A 21,817-nucleotide genomic window follows, 5' to 3' on the forward strand; every position below is an offset into this window, starting at 1 on the left:
GGCTGGAGTGCAGTGGCACAATCACGGCTCACTGCAGCCTTGACTTCCTAGGGTCAAGTAATCCCTCCACCTCAGCCTCCTTAGTAGCTGGGACTGCAGGTGTATATCACCACACTGGCTAATTTTTTAAAAAACTTTTTGTGGAGATGGGGTCTCATTGTGTTGTCCAAGCTGGTCTTGCACTCGAGCTCAAGCAATCCTTCCGCCTCAGCCTCCCAAAGTGTTGGGATTATAGGCATAAGCCACCACAACTGGCTGTCCTTTTGTAGTAAGAGCTAATCATCATTATCATCATCATCATCATATTGACAGTGCTTTTTACAAGGTTATAAATAGGGTGATCACACACGTTGTTAATACTCGAACACTTGAATGTGAGGTGTGGGCAGCATGGACAATCACGCAACGATGGGGTGGGAACCAGAACACGTGCTGGCCCTGCCTGCAAGGCCCTGCACAACCTGGCCCTGCTCATCCCACTTCCAGTCACTCTCTTTGCACCTGCAGCAAGGCTTGCTGTTCACTCTTTCATACTGCCCAAGGGTACTCGCCATGTTTGCTCCCACCAGAGGGCCTGCTTAACGGTTTGGAGTGCTGCCAACACTTTTGTTCTCAGCTCCTGCATTTCATCTCATTGACTAGGTTAAATCTCCTACTGTAAGTTCTTGCCATACTCATAGATGTAATGTAATATTTATTTATTTGAGTGAATAAATGAATAAATACTTCTGAGAGGTTGGTAATATTGTATTACTAATATACCAATTATGATGGAATATAGTGATCAACAAAATGACAAAATAACCTATGTATTTATATTATAAATTCTATATATTCAGTTTATGCACTATAGTTTAATGTGCAACTAGTTTCAGTGTTAACATTTCTAATGTGCTACTTGATGTTTATTAAATGTACAGTAGTTTATAAGAACAGCTTAGTAATGTCACAAATAAATTACCAAAAATTTAAAGTTGAGTATGACTTCTTGAAAAGAAATTTTCCGTATTAAGGAAATATGTGACATTTGGAGTCAAAATATATAGAATTGGTAGATTCTGGAGCTAGATTGTCTGGATTTAAATCATGACTTCACTGCCTACTGACTGGGTAGCATTGAGCAAGTTATTTAACTTCTCCATGCTTCTGTTTATTCATTCTTAAAATGGGTATAATGATGACATCTATGTTGTAGGGCTTTTGTGAGAAATAAGTTAATATATATAAGGCATTTAGAATGGTTTCCAGCACAAAGTAAATAATAAATACTAGCTATTGCTGATATTAGTGTTATTATATTTATTCATTCAACAGATATTTATTAGCTATCCCCTTAGTTCCTGGCATTGTTCTAGGTGCTGGGAATTCAGAAGTGATCAAGACTAATGTACTGTAGAGTAACCTACAAACACTTTAATTTCAGAATCTGATAACTATTGTAAATGGAATAAACATAATGACTTGTTAGGGCATATTGTGCAGGAGGAGCTTTAGTTAACCTGAAGGATGAGCAAAGATGAGCATGCACAGAGCATCCTAGGTAGAGGAAAGACCAAGTGCGAAGGCCCCACAGTAGGTGTCTCAGTCCGTTTTCTGCTGCTGTAACAGACTGGGTGATTCAAAAATGATGGAAGTATATTTGACTCTTGGTTCTAGAGGCTGGACAGTTCAACAACATGGCAGTTCATCTGGGGAGGCCCTTTGTGCTATATCATCCTGTCATGGAAGTCAGAAGGTCAAGGGAGTGCATGAGACAGAGGATGGGGGCCCAACTTACCCTTTTTATTAGGACCCCTCTCCCTTGATAACTAACTCCCTCCCACAGTATCAGCATTAATCCATTCCTGAAGGTAGAGCCTGCATGACCTAATCATATCCTCAAGGTCCTGCCTCTTATTACTGTTAGAATGGCCATCACATTTCATCATGAGTTTTGGAGGGGACATTCAGACCGTAACTCTAGGAAAGAGCTTGGCTTGGCTTTAAATGTGCAAGAAGTGAAGTGTGCCTGGAGTGCTCGGTGTGAGCAGAGAGGGGAGGAGGCCTGAATGAAAGTTAGAAAGCTGATTATGCAGGTGGATCTTGGGGACTTTTGTAGAAAAATGAGGAGTCATATAATCCTGTTTATTTTGCTGATAAAGAAACAAAAACCTGTAAGTCCTGATGAGGATCAGGTAGCTAATTAGTGATGCTACAGCTAGAAGCCAAGTGTGCTGCATCCATATTAAAAAATGTCGTTGAAACAGATCTACAAAACATTGACAAATCATATCTAGTATTCTATCCATTTTCACAAAGTAAATGTACCTTTGTAACCACATCAGAAAATAAATTTTGACCTGCTTTTCATAAGCCATCCCATTACCTTCACCCCCGTCGCTATCCCATCCCTCAGAGGTAACCCTTATCCTTAACCTCTGACACCATAGATTAGTTTTATCTGGCTGTGAACTTTTATGAACTTTTGAATAGTAGCACATGCTATAAGCTTTTTTGAAAATTCTGTCTGGCTTCTTTCACTCGACTTGATGTGTGTGGGATTTACCTGTGTTGCTATGTGTAGCAATTGTTGCTGCATTCTTGCTGCGGTGCGCTGTTCCATTATGTGAATATACCATGAGTTTCCTGTGTTGTATCCCATTGAAAGTCACCAGGAGAGACCATTTCCGCGTGTGTATGAAAGGAAAGCTAGGTTGTGATTCATGTCGTTTATGTATGTATGTCAATCTTGCTTATCCTACTTTTTTAAAACCAATTGAAGGTTATAGAGGAAACTTCTCTTTTATAGCCTGCATACACTTGACTGTTTTCTCGCAAATAGATTGCCTAGTTAAAACCAAAAGCTTGTATGTACAGGGATTGTCCGATGTGTCCCTTCAATAAGCTATTAACCATAAGTGGAAATAACTTGGATGAACCTGTCAGATGCTTTCAAATGCGGGTATCATTGAGCTTTCAGCTTTTTGAAATATTATCTGGGGTATTGCATGTTTCCAGGGTTTGGTAAAGGATTATTTACTTCTTAGTTGGGCCAAACAGCCATCACTTTCATTTTAATATTAGGTTTGTTTAAATAATAGATTTATTAAATTAGATGAGTGCCACTTTCATGCGTACTTCAGTTTTGTTTTGTTTTGTTTTTTTATATTTCAGATGATGTTGCTCCATATTTTAAAACGGAGCCAGGCCTACCACAGATCCACCTGGAAGGGAACCGCCTTGTTCTCACCTGCCTTGCCGAAGGGAGCTGGCCTTTGGAGTTCAAGTGGATGCGCGATGACAGTGAGCTCACCACCTACAGCAGCGAATATAAGTAATTGATCGCTTGAAAAAATAAGATCCCATTTCAGTTGATGTGTTTGGAATACTTGCCTTACTGGTCATAATAGCACAATGAGTGAAAATATTGGATTGAATTTCTAATGCATTCAAGATTAGAGGAATAGATTTGAATATGTAATTAGAATGTGATTTACTATTCTGATATAAGTTGTGCTTACACCTAGGAAGTCTATCATTATATTTGCAAAAGTAAGCCCATTAGTGAAATTATCAGTCAACAAAAACCTATGGTTACAGAGCAATGCCAATGACAGCTTTAGTATGATACATTTACTTTCCAAGGGCAACGGCCCTACCCACAAGTATCGCTCCTGTCTAGGCACAAATGTTTAAACAGATCTTTAGTTTGGTAGCTTCTGGAGCTCTGAGTAGTCAGCAAAAGTCTTTCCTAGCTGTTTTCAAGTGGAGATAGGGATGGATGGAATCATGGAGAATGGGCATGCATACAGCCTCTATATTCAGCAGCATAAAAACAGTATATATGGAAGTCCTGCCATGTGCCCGGCACTGTGCCAGGCACCAGGGATCTGATGCACGTGGGGTGGACATGATGTGGGGACAGAGGGCCTGAAGCTATGGCAGAGCACGAGATCAGGGTAAGACTGAGGTGTAGATTCACCTGGAGGCAGTGGCACAGCCTTTGGAGCCTCAGGGTCTTACCACGCTTCAGAGCTTTCCAGGGCTATACTTTTGAGGATGATAATATTACATGCTGCAGTTCTGTGCAGGATGGAGAACTAGCATGCCAGAAAAGTCCAGGAGGCCTCACCATCAGCAAATCAGCAAAATCAGCGCTGCCCTGTTCTTCTTTAGATGAAATAGGAAAGAGTGGGCTGTACAGAGGCATTTTAAGTGGAATAACAAGCTTCTCAGATGGGGAATAGCCCACCCACTCACTCTCTTTACCTCTGAGGTTGTGATACGGTGGTCCGTGCAACCAACTCAGCCTGCCCAGAATTTATGTGTGTGTCAGTTGTGTGTGTGTTTGTATTTTAAAAATCAATTAAAAAAATATATGGGAATGCTTACAGCATTTTTTTTTTTTTAATTTGAGATGGAGTTTCACTGTTGTTGCCCAGGCTGGAGTGCAGTGGCGCGATCTTGGCTCACTGCAACCTCCACCTCCTGGGTTCAAATGATTCTCCTGCCTCAGCCTCCCAAGTAGCTGGGACTACAGGCGTGAGCCACCACACCTGGCTAATTTTTGTATTTCTAGTAGAGACGGGGTTTCACCGTGTTGACCAGGCTGGTCTCAAACTCCTGACCTCAGGTGATCTGCCTGCCTTGGCCTCCCAGATTGCTGGGATTACAGGTGTGAGCCACAGCATATTTTTTTATTAGCTGCCAACATTTGACAGTTCTAAGATTTTCTGTAAAAACCTTGCTTCCCAGCCTCTGTAGACCAGTCAGAAGGCCTGGCTGCCTGGTCTGCAGCCCCAATCAGGAGCAGGCGGCTGAGCAGAGCTGCCCCCAGCAAAGGCATGGACACTCCCTGGTTCTCCTCGGTGCTCTCTGGCAGCCCCCTCCCTTGTAGCACCTCACTTGCTCTCCCCATTCCCATTACCCACCCACACTTGAGACAAGTGAGTGTGTGACTGCTTACATTATTGGGCCTACCCTGTTGGAGGATCTACACTCGAGGAAAAGTTTATCATAGTAGATCATAGCATGTTGAAATCAAACAGTCCTGAATCCTAGGACTGGCAGAATTCAGCTCCACCGCACCTGAGCAATGGTGTTATAACTTGAGGCAGGTGGCCCATGAGCCCTCCCGTAAGTGAAAAGAGAGTAACGTAAGCGTTTGCAAAATGGGAAAGATCCCTCCTCATTTGCAGTGTTGTGAGCATTGAAGGCTCTAGTGATCGTAGGCAGCATTATACATTATTACCATGTGATATCGTAAGGCTCAGTTTGTTAGAAGGGGTGTAAGAAAGCAAAAACAGAAAAAGTGAACTTAGAGTTCAGAACCATGTTTGAGTAGTGACTGATAACAGAAGACTGGAGTTCAGGGACTTGCTCTTCAACTTACCGGTGTGACTTTGGACAAGTTATCTAATGTTGATCTTTTTCCATTGGAAAAATAAGTACAGTAAAGCCCACATCACCCTCATTTTTATGAGGGTTCTCATAAAAATTAAATTACATAGTGCTTTGTATGCCCCATAAAAAAAGGAATGGAGTTTCAAAGAACCCAGATTGTTCTTCCTAATAAGAAGTAGGCATGATGTGGACAGTGTGTGACAGTGGCTTGGTGGCCAGGCTACACGCCTTGGATGGAGGGAAAGGAATTGTTTCCTAGATCTTCAGTTTCCACATGGATGTTTTCTGAAACTGAATTCCCCAAGAACAGGCCTTTGTGTAGGCACCAAGCCATTTCTCTTCTCCGACCACCTGTAATAGTGGTTTCTCCTCCATCCCAGGAGAAAGCGCACCTGTCCCTTATCTGAGTCTTCCTGTGGAACTCTCTCTGGGGGGTGCAAGAGTAAGACAGAATAATATCAAAGTTTCCACTATTAAAGAATTCTTTTGATTTTTAAATGGATAATATGGGTCTCAAACTATTATTTGCATATCGTTGAATATACAGAGTGTCCCCAACTTACGATGGTTCAACTTAACAATTTTTTGACTTGACGCAGTTGAGGAACCATTCTGTTTTTTACTTTATAGTATTTAATAAGTCACATGAGATATTCAACAGTTTATTATAAAGCAGGCTTTGTGTTGGATGATTTTGCCCATTTGTAGGCTGATATTAGTGTTCGGAGCATGCTTAATATAGGCTAGGCTAAACCATGGTGTCTATGAGGGTAGGTATGTTAAATGCATTTTTGACCTAGGGTATTTTCAACATATGATAAGTTTATTGGGACATAACACCTTCATAAGGCAAGCAGCATTTCAATTTAAAACAATTGTGTAGGCCTGGCGCGGTGGCTCACACCTGTAATCTCAGCACTTTGGGAGGCTGAGGCAGGCGGATCATTTGAGTTCAGGAGTTCGACACCACCAGCCTGGCAAACATGGTGAAACCCCATCTCTACTAAAAATACAAAAATTAGCCAGGCATGGTGGTGCATGCCTGTAATCCCAGCTACTTGGGAGGCTGAGGCAGGAGAATTGCTTGAGCCCAGGAGGCAGAGGTTGCAGTGAGCCAGGATCACGCCACTGCACTCCAGCCTGGGCTACAGAGTGAGACTCCATCTCCAAAAATAAAATTTTAAAAAAATGGTGTAACAGTTTTATTTTAAATGCCAAAATGTACAAAAAACTATTATATATGCAACCTTTCAGACGTATAAGACAATTTGCAGTCAACTTAAAACTACAGAAGAGGTGGAACACTGTTTGCATTCTTAAGAGCCCTTGCATATGTATTTGTTCATTGGAAACATAAGAAGACAAAACGTTGTTGGTTGTATTGAAGCAAGATTGAGGGAGTGACTCGTTATATGTGGACTATTAAAATAAGCTATGTGCTTCACTACTATGACACGGGAAACATAAGGAGGAATGGGTGATTCTGAAGCAAGAATTGTTTGGGGTATTTGTGATAAATTATATTACGTTCCACGAGGGCCTCAGACACTTAGATGGGTTATCAGGAATCTATCATAGCTTGCTATCTTTTTTTTTTTCCCACGATATAAAACCTGCCTAAAAATCTCATGCTATTTTTTCAAATTACTCTTTCATCTACTTCCTTCCAGTAAGCACGTTCATTTATCATATGTTAGCTTTCATGAGACCTTTCTAAGTTTCAAATGAAAAAAACATGGATACTTTATGAAAATGGTGGCTGTTTCCCACCTTAACAGGACCCTTGTTTTTCCCCAGTTTGGTGTCAGTTATGAAAATGCTAACCCTATAAAGAGCAAATGCTATACATTTACTTTTTCTAGCTTTGACTTAAAATAGCATTTTCTTTGCTGTGTGCATTACACACTGCACAGTGAATTTCAAGTGTTGTATTCCTTTTTCTTTTCTTTTCTTTTTTTTTTTTTTTGAGGTGGAATCTCACTCTGTTGCCCAGGCTGATGTGCAGTGGAGCGATCTCGGCTCACTGCAACCTTCGTCTCCTGGTCTCAAGCGATTGTCAGCCTCCTGCGTAGCTGGGACTACAGGCATGTGTCACCACGCCCGGCTAATTTTTTTATTATTAGTAGAGAAGGGGTTTCACCATGATGGCCAGGCTGGTCTCAAACTCCTGACCTCAAGTGATCTGCCTGTCTCGGCCTCCCAAAGTGCTGGGATTACAGGCGTGAGCCGCTGCACCCGGCCTCAAATGTTACATTTCATATTGATGCTCATGTCTACATTTTGGTGGCACAGGTGACTACATTAGCAAGTTGACAGTAATTCAGCAATTAAACTAAGTTTGCATAGATATCTTAGGTGGATTTGTATTCTTTCCAGAAAGCATTTACTCTAAATTATTTTCTACTTTGGAATGAAAAAATCTTTTCTAATTATATTCAACATATACATACACCTAAGCCAAGAATTTCTTAATGCTAGGCACAATATTTATTATTGTAACAGAAGGAATAATTGTATACTCTAAACTCCTAAAAATTTTATAGTTTTCTTATGTAACCTGCCTCTGTGGTTCAATTTCTATGACAATATAAAAATAGAAATTTGATGGATGTTTATTCTTGCTTTATTCCAGGGAAAATAAGAATGGTTAAGGGAAAGGTTATTTTCTTGTTTTGTTTTATAAAAAGGCAAACATTTCACAGTATCAATAAAAATTATGAAATTCCTGGGAATAAGTTTTATAAGAAATGAGTAGAACCCACGTGGAAAGTGTGTAATGAGATATAAAAGAAGATACTTATGTAGGAAACCCACATGCTATAAAAATCACAGTTCCTTTGAGGCCATCGTAGAATTTTAGCCTAACATCAGTAGAACTTTTCAGAAACCTAATATCAATAGCTGATTTTATTTTGCTGAGATAGGGTCTCACTCTGTTGCCCAGGCTGGAGTGCAAGCGGCCTGATCATGGCTCACTTCAGATTCAGCCTCCTGGGCTCAAGCAATCCTCCTGCCTCAGCCTCTCAAGTAGCTGGGACCATGGGACCCACCAGCACACCTGGCTAAGTTTTCTATTTTTTGTGCAGATGGGGTTGCACTGTGTTGCCTAGGCTGGTCTCAAACTCCTGGCCTCAAGTGATCTGCCAGCCTTGACCTCCCAAAGTACTGGGATTACAGGTGTAAGCCACTGCACCTGGCCTGGATATTTTAATAAAAAATGCCAATGGGATTTTCTGGGGAAGTAACTGATGAAGTTTTTCTAAAGCTCATCTAGAAATATAAACAGAAGAATACAAACAAATTTTCACAACATTAAGTGAATAATGGCGAGGAATTTTTTTTTCTAAAACCCAAGGCATATTAGAATGCCATAATAAGTAACATGTTAATAGTATAAAATTAAACAATATGCCAGAGGAGCATTTTGAACCAGACCATTATATTTATAAAAAATATATAATCAAGGCCAGGCATGGTGGCTCACACCCGTAATCCCAGCACTTTGGGAGGCCGAGGCAGGCGCATCACCTGAGGTCAGGAGTTTGAGACCAGCCTGACCAACATGGAGAAACCCCATCTCTACTAAAAATACAAAATTAGCTGGTTGTGGTGGCGCATGCCTGTAATCCCAGCTACTCGGGAGGCAGGAGAATCCCTTGAACCCGGGAGGCGGAGGTTGCAGTAAGCCGAGATCGTGCCATTGCACTCCAGCCTGGGCAACAAGAGCAAAACTCTGTCTAAAAAATAAAAATTAAATTATATATATATTCAAATGAGTTCTCAAACCAATGCTAAAAACAACTTTTTGCAAACATTCAAAATAGATCCTTATTAAACATCAAAATAAATTTTAGATACAATGAACAATTAAATATAAAAAAATGGAAACAGAAACAAAGGGAATATTTGAATGATCTCAGATTATACCAGGAGAAAGTACAAAAGCATTGAGAAACTTCATCACAAACAGATCACAGATAAATTTACAAATATTTACAAGTTTTGTATAAAAGATACAAAATTTTTAATTGCCCATTTGCTTAATCTTATAAGTTAAAAGGTAAGCAACAAACTGGGACAATATTTGCAAGGAATCAGACAGTTCTGTCTCTAATAACTTGGGATCTCCTGATGACAGTGGTGGAGACAAAGCTTGGGTCTCCTTCTGTGTTTGTGAATGTCATCCCAGGAAGCAGGTGTAAAGGCAGGGGAATGAAGCAGGGAGGAAGGAAGCACCAGTGCAGGGATCCCTTATCAAGTTGGCAGTCACTCTAAGTGGCTGGAGCTCAATCTTGTTTGGAACGTCTGTGGAGTCTTATGAAATGCATCTCAGAAGTGCCCACCCTAATGGGTGAAAGAGGAAATTATTTATCAGCTCCTGTACTTGGCTGATAAATATGGGCCCCATGGTTATTAGCCTTCATTTCTAATTAGCTCAAGCATTGGTAAGCAGCTAAACCTGCTGGCTGTGGTGCCAGAGAATCCCCAGGACAGGAAGCAAGAAATAAGAGGCATGGGTTGAGGCAAAGTGATGTCAGCTGCGCCACCATAAAGGTACTCAGGGCTGCCTGGAAGTGTTGACCACAGCAGCAGCTCAAGTAAAAGGTAGAGCCAGAAGGATTTTTCTTTCTTTCTTTCTTTCTTTTTTTTTTTTTTTTTTTTTTTTTTTTAAGGGAGAGGGTCTCACTCTGTCACCCAGGCTGGACTGCAGTAGTGTAATCATAGCTCATTGCAGCCTCAAACTCCTAGGCTCAAGTGATCCTTCTGCACCAGCCTCCCTAGTAGCTGGGATCGCAAATGGGTGCCACCACAACCAGCTATTTTTTTTTTAGACACAGGGTCTTGCTATGTTGCCCAGCCTGGTCTCGAACTCCTGGTCTCAAGCAATCCTCCTGCCTTGGTCTCCCAAAGTGCTGAGGTTACAGGTGTGAGCCACCACTTCCAGACCGAAAGGATTTTTAAAATGGAGTGTAAGAGGACGAAATTGAGTCTATTCCTTGAACCCCTCTTTGTAACTTGTACCTGCTATTAAGTCTAATTCATGAAAGAGTCCCTTCTAAGAAGATAGTCAGCTGTAGTTTCTAGCAAGGACTTTATTCAAGAGAGTTAGTAGAACAAGCTATTTTTCCTACCGGACCAAGTCTCAAGGCTATAATTGGTATTTATGTTCTCCTGCCCATTTTAGGTATGCATAACTCTCAGCCTGCTCTTCAGCTAGTCGAATTTGCTTGGTGCTGGGTGGCCCAGGCCCTCATCTCAGCTTTTATTTGCCTTGCCTTTGTAGGGCCATGGATTCTCTAATTGCAACTGGTCTTGCGAGTACTAAGAGATACCCCATTGACTTCTCTCCTCCTCACCTCTGCTGTGTGGCACCAGCCCTAGTGTCTTAGGGTAATTAGAGTCATTTACCTCCATCAGTGTAGTAACGCCTTTCTTTTTCACCAGCCCACTGGCATGAAGTTCACAAAATGAGTAGGATGAATTAGAGTCAAATTCTCTGGGTCCCTTTTTCTTCTATAGGAAATCTCCCCCACTGAGAACTCAGATCTGTAATCCAAAAGAGCCGAAAGTTGGGAAAAAAACAAATAGATGGCCAGAATAGGGGCCAATCATATCTTGGCCTCAGGTTCAACAATTTTTTTTTTTTTATTTTGAGACGGGGTCTTGCTTTGTTGCCCACGCTGGAGTACAGTGGCACAGTCACAGTTCATTGCAGCCTCGACCTCCCGGGCTCAGTTCATACTCCCACCTCAGCTTCCCACGTAGCTAGCTATGTGGCACACACCACCATGCCCAGCTAATTCTTTTATTTTTTTGTAGACACAGGGTTTCACCATGTTGCCCAGGCTGGTCTCAAACTCCTGGGCTCAAGTGATTCACCCAGCTTGGCCTCCCCAAGTGCTGAGATTACAGGCGTGAGCCGCCATGTCCAGCCAACACTACCAGGCATTGTTCCGAATCCTATTATCCTATTACTGTGGCTACTTCCAGGTGATGTAATAGCTACAAGGACTACCGGATCCTCTGGGGAAAGTGCCTGTTTTCATACCTCCTTCAATAAGTACAATGAGTCCCTGATCTGGGACAATTGTGTGCAGGCTGCCACGTGTATAGGAGGTATTCATGCTTCCAGATTGTGGTGCTGGCCTAGTCAATGAGCAGAGAAGGCAGATCCATATCCAGAGGAGATACTGAGTTTGATTAGGAAGAGTCACTGCATGTTTCCATGGTAGAAAGGTCAGATATAAGCATCCAGTCACAAGTGGCCAGCTTGAAGAATTGTGTCGCACTGAGGGCTCAGCATCAGTCTCTGCCGTTGCCAGGTTTGGCATCTGGCATTGGCAAAAGCTAGATTTGCTTTGGTGAGGAGGAGCTGTTGCTGTTGGATTCATTCATAGCCTCAGTCCTTGCCAACATGACCGATTGATGTCCCATTTTATTAGTTGAGAAGAAATCTAAATGACACCCACAGTTGAGTCATCCTCTTCAATTGATCGATCAGTGCCTTATCTGAAGTGGATGGTCTCTAGTGATATAAAAAATCCACATATTACACCCACCCCCATTGGGCTGTTAACATATGACTTTCTTGTTTCTGAATTTCCAGTCCTGTTTCTCCCAGGCCTCTTTCCCATCAGCCAAGCCATTTGTCACTGCCCAACTGTCTCTTTATATCCATTCTCAAGCCATTTCTTTCTCAAATCTCTCCCTATTCAAAGTTAAGGACCAAAGGTACTACTTGCAGCTCCGTCTGCTTGCAAGGCTCTTCCTTCACTGCGCTCCCTTTGGCCACGCATGAGTAAGGCCATAGTGTGACATCTTCACTTTCCTGATCAGGTTGACCCATGTATAATCCCAGGCCTGAGTGTTTAACTGTTCTATCAATTGGTGAGGCCTGTGTATAACTGAGACAGTAGTCTTACTCTTATGGCTACATAGTTCTGTTAATAATTCCCTCATAATGCTTATCTCCAGTTGCATATTTTCTTTCTTTCAAGATAGAGTCTTGCTCTGTTGCTTAGGCTAGAGTATATATATATGTATATACAAAATATATATATTTTGTAGAGATGGGATCTCAGTGTGTTCCCAGGCTGGCATATTTTCTTAATACCTATGGGGTCAGGACTTCAGTTTGTCCTAAGGACATCAGTGTATGTAGTTCCCTTCTGTAGAAGGCATGATCTTATTCCAGCACCTTATGGATGCATGCTTGACTCTTCTTTGGGGCTACTAGAGACTCCCCACAACATCCTTATCCACAACAGTTATCTCTGGCAACATTCTATATGCTGGGATACGTGGCTTATGTGAAAGGGCAGCTTCTAGAACTGTTGTCTAATTCTATGGCTGAGTCCTGGGTCAAGATAAAGTCATTGGGATCTGATTTACTGCCTCATTTGAAACAACTGTAAAACTGGACAAAAATATGAACAGTTGTTTTCAAGACATTGGATATCAGGCAGTGAAAGAATGTGATCGCTGAGAGATGGAAGACAAACAAGGTGAGCCCTATGTTTGCCCTCTGCTTACTGCCTTGAGGGGATTTCTAGGCTGTGGCACAGAGAAGGAAAACCCAGGCAGAACCTAGAGGACCTTCTGAGTTGAAGAGAGCTGAGAGTTTGGAAGGATCAAGGCAGCTAGATTTCTGAGGGCAGGGTACTGGATAAGAGAGCACTACAGGCCAAGCGCAGTGGGTCACGCCTATAATCCCAGCACTTTGGGAGGCTGAGGCGGGCAGATCACAAGGTCAGGAGATTGAGACCATCCTGGCTAACATGGTGAAACCCCGTCTCTACTAAAAATACAAAAAAAAAAAAAAAAATAGCCGGGCATGATGGCGGGCGCCTGTAGTCCCAGCTACTCGGGAGGCTGAGGCAGGAGAATGGTGTGACCCCAGGAGGCAGAGCTTGCAGTGAGCTGAGATCTCATCACTGCACTCCAGCCTGGGCGACAGTACAATTCTCGGTCTCAAAAAAAAAAAAAAAAAAAAAAAGAAAGAAAGAAAAAAGCACTACACAGAGAAAGAATGCTGGAATCCTCCAGAGGGTCCCCCTTTAGTATTTGGCAGAATATTCATCAGCACATTCATGTGAGAAAACTACCCCAGGTGAGGGAAAGGACTATCCAAGAAGATTAGAGGCAGTAGTTCCCTGTGCTTACACAGGACTCGGCGGAGTGTCTGTTCTCGCCAGCCAAACTGTAAAACCTCATATTCATGAGTTTATCAGATAGCCTGCCAGAGTTGTCTTGGGTCAGGAGAATGATTAGCCGTAGACCAAATACTGCTCTGGTTCTGCCTAACAAGTCTTGAAAAGCAAGATCCAAAAGGATCAAACTGTTGCTCAATATCTTCACAGTATCAGAGAGCAAAGTTAATGAATATTTATAGGAATGCAAAAATTTCCAGTACCCAACAAGGGAAAATTCACAGTGTCTAGAATCTAATCAAAGATCATCAAGCATATACAGATGCAGGAAAGCATGACCCATAATCAGGAGAAAAATCAGTTGATTGAAACCAAGCCAGAACTGACACAATTATTAGAATTAACAGAGAAAGATAATGAAACAGTTATAACTGTATTGCATATGATCAAAGTAGAGACACGAAAAACACAAAAAAGGCAGAAATCTAACTTATAAGGATGAAAACTATAATGTGTGAGATAAACATTGGATGGGACCATTAGTAGACTAGACATCACAGAAGAAGATATTAATAAAGATATAGCAATAGAACTATCCAAAATAAAAGGCAGATAGAAAAAAAAATCAAACATAATGAAACGGGCAGAAATGAGTTGTGGGAAAGCTTCAGATGGCCTAATAGATGTGTAATTGGAATCCCCAAAGGAGGCAGTTGGAGGAAAAATATTTGAAGAAATAATTTTTTCAAATTTGCAAATCCCAATTACTGGAGTTACCAGCCAGTGCAATAAGGCAAGAAAAAGAAATAAAAGGCATCCAGATTGTAAAGAAAGAAGTAAAACTGTATTTTCAAGTTACATGATCATTTATGTAGAAAATATATACTTTTAAAAAGCTGCTGATAAGTGAGTTTAGCAACATTACAAGATAGAACATCAACATATAAGAATTAATTATATTTCTGTGTACTAGCAAACAAATCTGAAAATTATATATTTAAAAATTTAAGGTAGGATGGGCATGGTGGTGCATGCCTATAATCCCAGTTAGTTGGGAGGTTGAGGCAGGAGAATCCCGTGAACCCAGGAGGCAGAGGTTGCAGTGAGCTGAGATTGTGCCATTGCCTTCCAGCTTGGGTGACAGAGCAAGACTCCATCTCAAGAAGAAAAAAATTTAAGATAGTACAAAAAAATCTGAAGTAAGGATAAATCTGACAAAGGGTCTGTAAGGTCTTTACACTGAAAACTACAAAACAATGCTGAAAGAAGAAAAAGAAGACCTAAATCAATGGGCAGATACACTATGTTTATATATCTGAAGGCTTAGTATTATTAACAGGTCCATTTTTTCCAAACTTATCCCTTGGTGATATTCTTTAGGCTCAAGACCCTGAGACAAATTACATAACTAAAATCTAAAATTCATCACTAAGCTGTGGGGAAGATTTCTCTACAAGATTTTTTTTTCGTTTTTGGAGACAGGGTGTCACTTTGTTGCCCAGGTTGGAGTGCAGTGGTGCAGTGGTTCACTCCAACTTCCGCCACCCCAGCTCAAGTGATCCTCCCGTCTCAGCCTCCCAAGTAGCTGGGACTACAGGCACATGCTGCCACGCCTAGTTAATTTTTGTATTTTTAATAGAGACAAGGTTTCACTATGTTGCCCAGGCTGGTCTCGAACTTCTGGGCTCAAGCGATCCACCCACCTTGGCCTCCGAAAGTGCTGGGATTACAGATGTGAGCCACCACATTCAGCTTCTAATGCTTTCTGTTTTATTTTATTTTAATCTATTGAGCTCTCTCTATACTCACCAAGAAGAAAGTCTATTATATTTAATTGAGAACTCTTTCCTCAGTTGGTTTCCTCATCACCCAACCTAATTGTGTAACTCCCACCTACATCTTCCTGAAAAGGGCTTAATTTCTCTTGTTGTCCATCTTGATGTTCAGCTTTCATTTTCCTAAGCTTGGTTTATGTCACCTCTCTTCTTCTAGTTAACTCCTCTTTGCTCCTGTCCTCTATGAATTGCCTACCTTTCAACAGCAGGGACAGCAGGTGCTATCTTATTTAATTTAGATCCATAATATTAATGTGGTGTGACCTCATGTTCATATTCTCCCTACAAAGTTGAGTGTTTTTGTATTTATTTCTGGCTTCAGTTTGACTGCTTTTTGGAACTCTGTATGGTCATAACAGATATGAATGTTTATGGAGAATCTCTGAGGCAGAATTAGCATTAGGCTTTTTAAGGTTCTCATTGGACATGATTTGGATTTAGATAATTATTGGTTCTTTGTTTAGGGACCATTGTGGAAGCTAAGTGAAGACCTTGCCAGAATTGACCAAACTACTCTGTAACATAATTCATTGTTGACAAATACTCCCAAGTGAGACAAGTGGGTGCTTTTAAAATTTATGTTTTTAATTTGCTCATGCTTATAATGTTTAATAGAGTGGTTTAGGTCTTTTTTCCATTATGCGTTGGAATGGATTTTTTTGATTATGTAGAAACTAACATTTGCCTTCATACTTTAATCCTTGATATAATGGTCCCCAACTTTTATGTTCATAGAGAACCTGGCATTATAAAGAATTAAGTCAACAGACATGCAATAAAAGATTTTTATCCCTAAGAAAAGGCAATGTCCTCTTTCCTGAAGGTTTTCTGAAATTCCTTTTTTACCGACTTGAGAGAGCAATTAATGCTCACAGTAGATTTGACAGATGGTTGTAGTCATCTGTGCTTCACTAGATATGGATTGCACATTTTCTGCCCCTGATTTAATAAGGAAAAGTAGGAATGAATGAAGAATGAATGATCCCCAAAGCATTGTTTATTTTAGAGAAAATCACATAAACGGGAATCCCAGAGGAGGAGTCTTGGGAACATTTCAACACTAATTCTTAAGTCTTTGGATTGGCTTTCATAACTATTAATGAAGATAAAGTTTAAATGTAGTCATTCATGGTATGGCATCAATAAAAAGTTATCGAAGATTAACATCTAATTGATACCAGGAGAGCTTATATTCATTCACCAGATTTATATTCCCAAAACCAGTGCTACAGATTCCATAGACCCTCCCACACAGGGACCTGTTTATTGCCCTTCTCAAGTTAATATGAATTTTGAAATAAATAATATACAGATTAAATAACTTTTACAAATATTGTGTTCCCTTTGTATAGCTTCCATCATTACCATACTGTTTAATTTAACTTCATATTGATTACTTCAGTTCTTTTGAAAGAACTAAAGACATAACCTCATCTTGCCTGATGCCTAGGGCCTATTAGTGAGCTGTATACACCATCAAAGTCACATATATATCTCTCTCTTAACAAATTTCAGTTTGAATTGTCCTTGTGTTTTTCTGAGACAGCTTGTTATGGCACAGTCTGGGTTTTTCATTTCATTATTTTGCTTTAGAAGAAAACCTGCTATAGACTCATCCCACTTTGGATTTTTTAAATTTCATCTAGAAAATTTATAAAAATAAAATTGAAAACAATTATTTATCATGCCATTCCAAAAAGAGAATTGATGTATTTCCAAGAAGGACATAAATGGCTTACAGTTATTTTTACCTTAACCCATATATTTTTTTCATTTTAAGGATAAGAATAGGCTTTGGTCCAAGGTATGAAAGCTTATTATAGAACTTGGTTGCTTATTTTCATGCAAAATAGATATTTTCATACCAGCATAAAAATTACAGTTGTGGAGAATAGTCTTATCTAAAGTGACATAAAATGGATTTTGACAGTCCCCCCACCATTGAAAGAGAAAAATCTTACATCTAATTTTAACAAATATGCAGATTTTTTTCTTATGAATCAAATTAGGTTCCCTGACCACCTAGGGGAAGTATAAATGTTCTCCTCTGCACTGACGCTGTGGTTTTGGCCTGTAACAGGTAGATTCGGTCATAGCATCTGGCAGTGCTTGGAAAGGACTGCTGAACAGTATTCTAAAATAGTATTTTGTTAGATGTTTTCTAAAATTTTAGTGGCTCATACTCAAGAGAACTTCTTATAACAGGTAAATGTGTCCCAGTTTGAGGGGATTCTTTATCTTCCCATGATTTTTAGTTGTTTACTAAGAGCTATGTTTTTTTTTTCTTTTTTCAGAAAAAAAGAAATGATTCTACGATATATTATTTAGGTTTTGCTATGACCGTGGTGAGCAGCTAGTAACTTTAGAATATATTTCAGCCAAAATTATTTTGGCTATGCTTTAGGGTGTGGAATTTTGAAGGGTTCTAAAGCCACAGAAACTAACTTTCTCTTGTGTGAGCTGTTGCATGGATGGATATTGGGGTGCCCTTAGAATCAGTCACTGGGCAGCCTGGAGATTGGGCAGGAACAGAGTGAGCCACTGTCACTCTTGAACTGGTCCCATGAGGGTCCTGCTGCTGGCCCCACCAAATACTGGCCATCACTGCTTGAGCCACTGCCCTAGTTGGCACTAGACACTCCCCTGGACTAGGGCTCCACTGTGCCCCCACCACCGCTGCTGTCAGATGAGTTCTCCTTTAGCCCTCTTCCTGGGCAGCACCAACCCCAGATTTAAAAATCCAGAGCAAATGTGTCTAATTGGCCATGCTGTGTCTCAGACCTGGTACCTGTAGAGGCAGGTGAGTGGTCTGGGAATATCCAGATGTGGTCTTTTCAGCCTTTAATTTGAGATAAGCCCCATCTCCACAAAAGCTCATAGGGTGGCAGATTCTCCAAATATAGGGAAGTGGTTCAGATCCTAGGTAGACTGAAATTGTCAGATGACTAGTCCAAGCAGTTGTTCCTGGGCTGAGATGTACCCAATGCTGCCTCCTAAAGAAATTCTAGGGTTGGTCCAGTGGTCCACTCAGAGATGCAGGTCACAACTGAGGCTTTGTCCTATTAGCAGAAATGGACATTTAAGCCTTTGGTTTTTGTTTGGATTTTGTGTTTTATTTTCTTTGCCATTCCTGATAATGAACTGGTCCTGGAAAACACTGTGTTAGTTGAATAGAATTCTGCCTTGATAGAGTGAATGCAAACATTCCCTGCTGTGTTGATTTGAAATAGGAACAGGCATTTTCTATATTTTAGTGGCATATGGTGCTAAGATTTTATCATACTTTCTTATAAAGAGCCAGGAAACTTTGCCTGCTTAAAAATGTGTGTTTATAAACAATAGACTTACAATGAATATTCCCATCTGTTAGGTGAACATAATTTGTGTAGGAATTCCCATAATAGGTGGAGGACTTTGCAACTTTTTTCATATTTTTTCCCTGGTGAGACATTAGACTAAAGAGATGGTACAAAACAGCATATGCTTAATATTCAATTTTGTCTCTATTTCTGCCTCTTGTTTGAAAGCAGTTCTATTTTTGGGCATTAGTACGGAGGATTACTATAGAAATTCATAAGAATTTAAGAGCTATTTAGGTACTGAAAAACAGGAAAAAGTAGAATGAGCAATCATATAAATACGGTTGTGTTGCAATGATAAAACTGTCTTTGTAGTGTTTCAAATACATACTGCAATGACTTGTGCTATTTCTTCCCAAAAACTTTTGTTGACTTTGTTTTAAGCTAATCTCACAACTCCCCTCTGTTGTAATCACAGCATGTAATAATCAAAGCCGCACATACTCCTGGTCTGGATTTGTAATTTAAATAAATGGCATTGGCTGTTTGCATTCAATTTGACATTATTGTGATTGTATTCAATAATTAATTTTGTTTTAGATGAACCATTCCACATAAAAGAATAAAAATTTTAAGATTAAAATTCAGCAATATTTTTTCTCTTTATAAAAGATTTTATTAATCCTTCCCTAGGAGCTCAAGAAGATTATCAGAGGGGAAAACATAGTTTGATTAATTTTTGTTTAATCTTGAATTACCTGTGTTGTCCAAATGTTTTAGTCGCTTAAAATTATGCCTATCAGTTCCTTTTTCAGGTTGCCTAATTGCACATACTTGAATAAAAACATGAGCAATTAGTTGAATATAAGTGATTCAAGATATGCTTGGGAACTGAGCAAATACAGCGTAGCATACACTTTGTCTTTTTCTCGATTTTGAAAAAGTTTCTCTGGTTATACTTTGTAAAAGGAAATACTTTTAAATTGTAGACAAGTATTACTGGAACATCTTTTTGGGTGGGTAAAGTGTACCGTCACTCTGTTTTCTTCTCCCCTTTTTGGAAAATAGTCTATTCCTATTTGAGCTCCTTTTCTTTTCTTTTTTTTGAGACAGGATCTGGGTCTGTCACCCAGGCTGGAGTGCAGTGGCACGATTTTGACTCACTGCAACCTCCACCTCCCGGGCTCAGGTGATCTTCCCACCTCAGCCCCTAAGTGGCTGGGATTACAGGCTCACACCACCACACTTGGCTAATTTTTGTATTTTTTGTAGAGAGAGGGTTCCGCCATATTGCCCAGGCTGGTTCCTTTTCTTTCTTATGGTAGACACCTTCCCATATGTGAAAAGCATCCAATCCTCATGTCTTAGTCTTTTGTTTTTTGTTCAAATATGATGTACCTTATTCAACTGCAATGTGCATATATTCATTTTTATTTTTTAATACAATCAACATAGAAAAAGCTGTACATATCTAATGTATACAGCTTGATGAGTTGGGAGATAATTATACGCCCATGAAACTTTCACCACTATATATGGTATAAATCTCTCCATCACCTCCAGAAGTTTCCTTCTGCCCTCTTCGTTATTATTTTTGTGTGATTAAAACACATAAAACTTGCCCTCTTAGTAAACTTTAAAATATGTAATACAGTATGATTCCTATAAATGCTATGCTGCACAGAAGCTCTGCAGGACTCACTCATCTCATGGCTGAAACTTCCTGCCCTGGGATTCCTCCCTGCTTCCCCTCCCCTGTACTCACTAGTGGCCACCATTTCACACTCTGCTTCTATGAACTGGACTATTTTAGATTCCTCTTATAAGTGGTATCAGGTAGGATTTGTCCTTCTGTGTCTGGTTTACTTCACTTAGATGAACCTGCAGGACGTCATGCTATGTAGCAAATGCCAGGATTTCCCTCTTTTTAAGGCTGAATAATATTCCATTGTGTGTATATACCACCTTTTCTTTCTACATTCCTCAGCAGACACCTGGGTTGTTTCCATGTCTTGGCTTATTGGGGATAATGCTGCAGTAGACGTGGGAGGGCAGACATCTGAGATCCTTCTTTCAGTTCTTGGGAAATATACTCAGAAGTGGGATTTGGGGATCATGTGGTCATTGTGTGTGTAATTTTGTAAGAAACAATTTTTCCATAGTGGCTACACCAACTTACACTCCCATGTACGGTAGTTCCTTTTTCTCCACGTTGTCAGCAACATGTGTTTTTCATTTTTTGATAGTAGCCATCCTAACAGGAGGAAGATGACATCTCATTATGGTTTGGGTTTGCATTTCCCTGATGATTAGGGACATTGAGCCCTTTTTCATATACCTGTTCACCATTTGTGTGGCTTTGGAGAAATGTCTGTCTAGTGTCTTTGCCTTATTAAAATTAAGGTGTTTTTTTAAGCTGTTTTTTCCTGATGCAGAGAGAGAGTGCATGCGCGCGCGCGCGTGTGTGTGTGTGTGTATTTTGAGACAGTGTCTTGCTCTGTCACCCAGGCTGGAGTGCAGTGGTGCAATCTTAGCTCACCGCAACCTCCGCCTCCCGAGTTCAAGTGATTCGCCTGTTTCAGCCCCCCAGGTAGCTGGGATTACAGGCGTGTGCCACCACACCGGCTAATTTTTGTATTTTTAGTACAGACTGGGTTTCACCATGTTGGCTAAGCTGGTGTCAAACTCCTGGCCTCAAGTAATCTGCCTGCCTCGGCCTCCCAAATTGCTGGGATTACAGGCAAGAGCCACCACGTCTGGCCTCTCCTGTATTTTGGATATTAACTCTTAGCTATATAGTTTGCTCACGCCTTACTCTTAATTTGTCTGTGAACGTGGCCGAGAACTCAATTGCTGTACCATCTTTGGCAGCTTAGAAGGTGTGGGCTCCGGAGTTGTAAGACGCATTTTGAGTGGCGGTTGGTTACCTATCTTTACTTGCTGGTGGATTTTAAAACATCCTAATTTACAAAACCAGCAGTAAACCTAAGGCAAGGCTTTTATAGAAACTGTATCTTTTAATTATTTTTTCCTTTGAAATTGTACTAAAAAGTGTAGACAGGCATGGATTTGAAGGATGATTACTTACAGTTACAGAAGTGGAAAATCCAAAGGAAATGACTTTTTAACCTCTGAAATAGTTATTAAAGTT

At 40.4% G+C, this 21,817-nt stretch overlaps 1 protein-coding gene across 4 annotated transcripts in view; it reads left to right on the forward strand.

The window, feature by feature from the left end:
- The window catches only part of SDK1 (sidekick cell adhesion molecule 1), a 961,868-nt gene that overhangs the window by 313,891 nt on the left and 626,160 nt on the right, over positions 1 to 21,817 (forward strand). For all 4 annotated transcript variants that reach the window (XM_054687368.2, XM_518946.7, XM_054687367.2 and 1 more), the window contains exon 2: positions 3,154 to 3,313. In XM_054687368.2, the coding sequence (XP_054543343.2) occupies positions 3,154 to 3,313 (160 nt within the window). The remainder of the gene's footprint in view (positions 1 to 3,153; positions 3,314 to 21,817) is intronic.

The sequence above is a fragment of the Pan troglodytes genome, chromosome 6 (genome assembly GCF_028858775.2).
Source record: "Pan troglodytes isolate AG18354 chromosome 6, NHGRI_mPanTro3-v2.0_pri, whole genome shotgun sequence".
NCBI lineage: Eukaryota > Metazoa > Chordata > Mammalia > Primates > Hominidae > Pan > Pan troglodytes.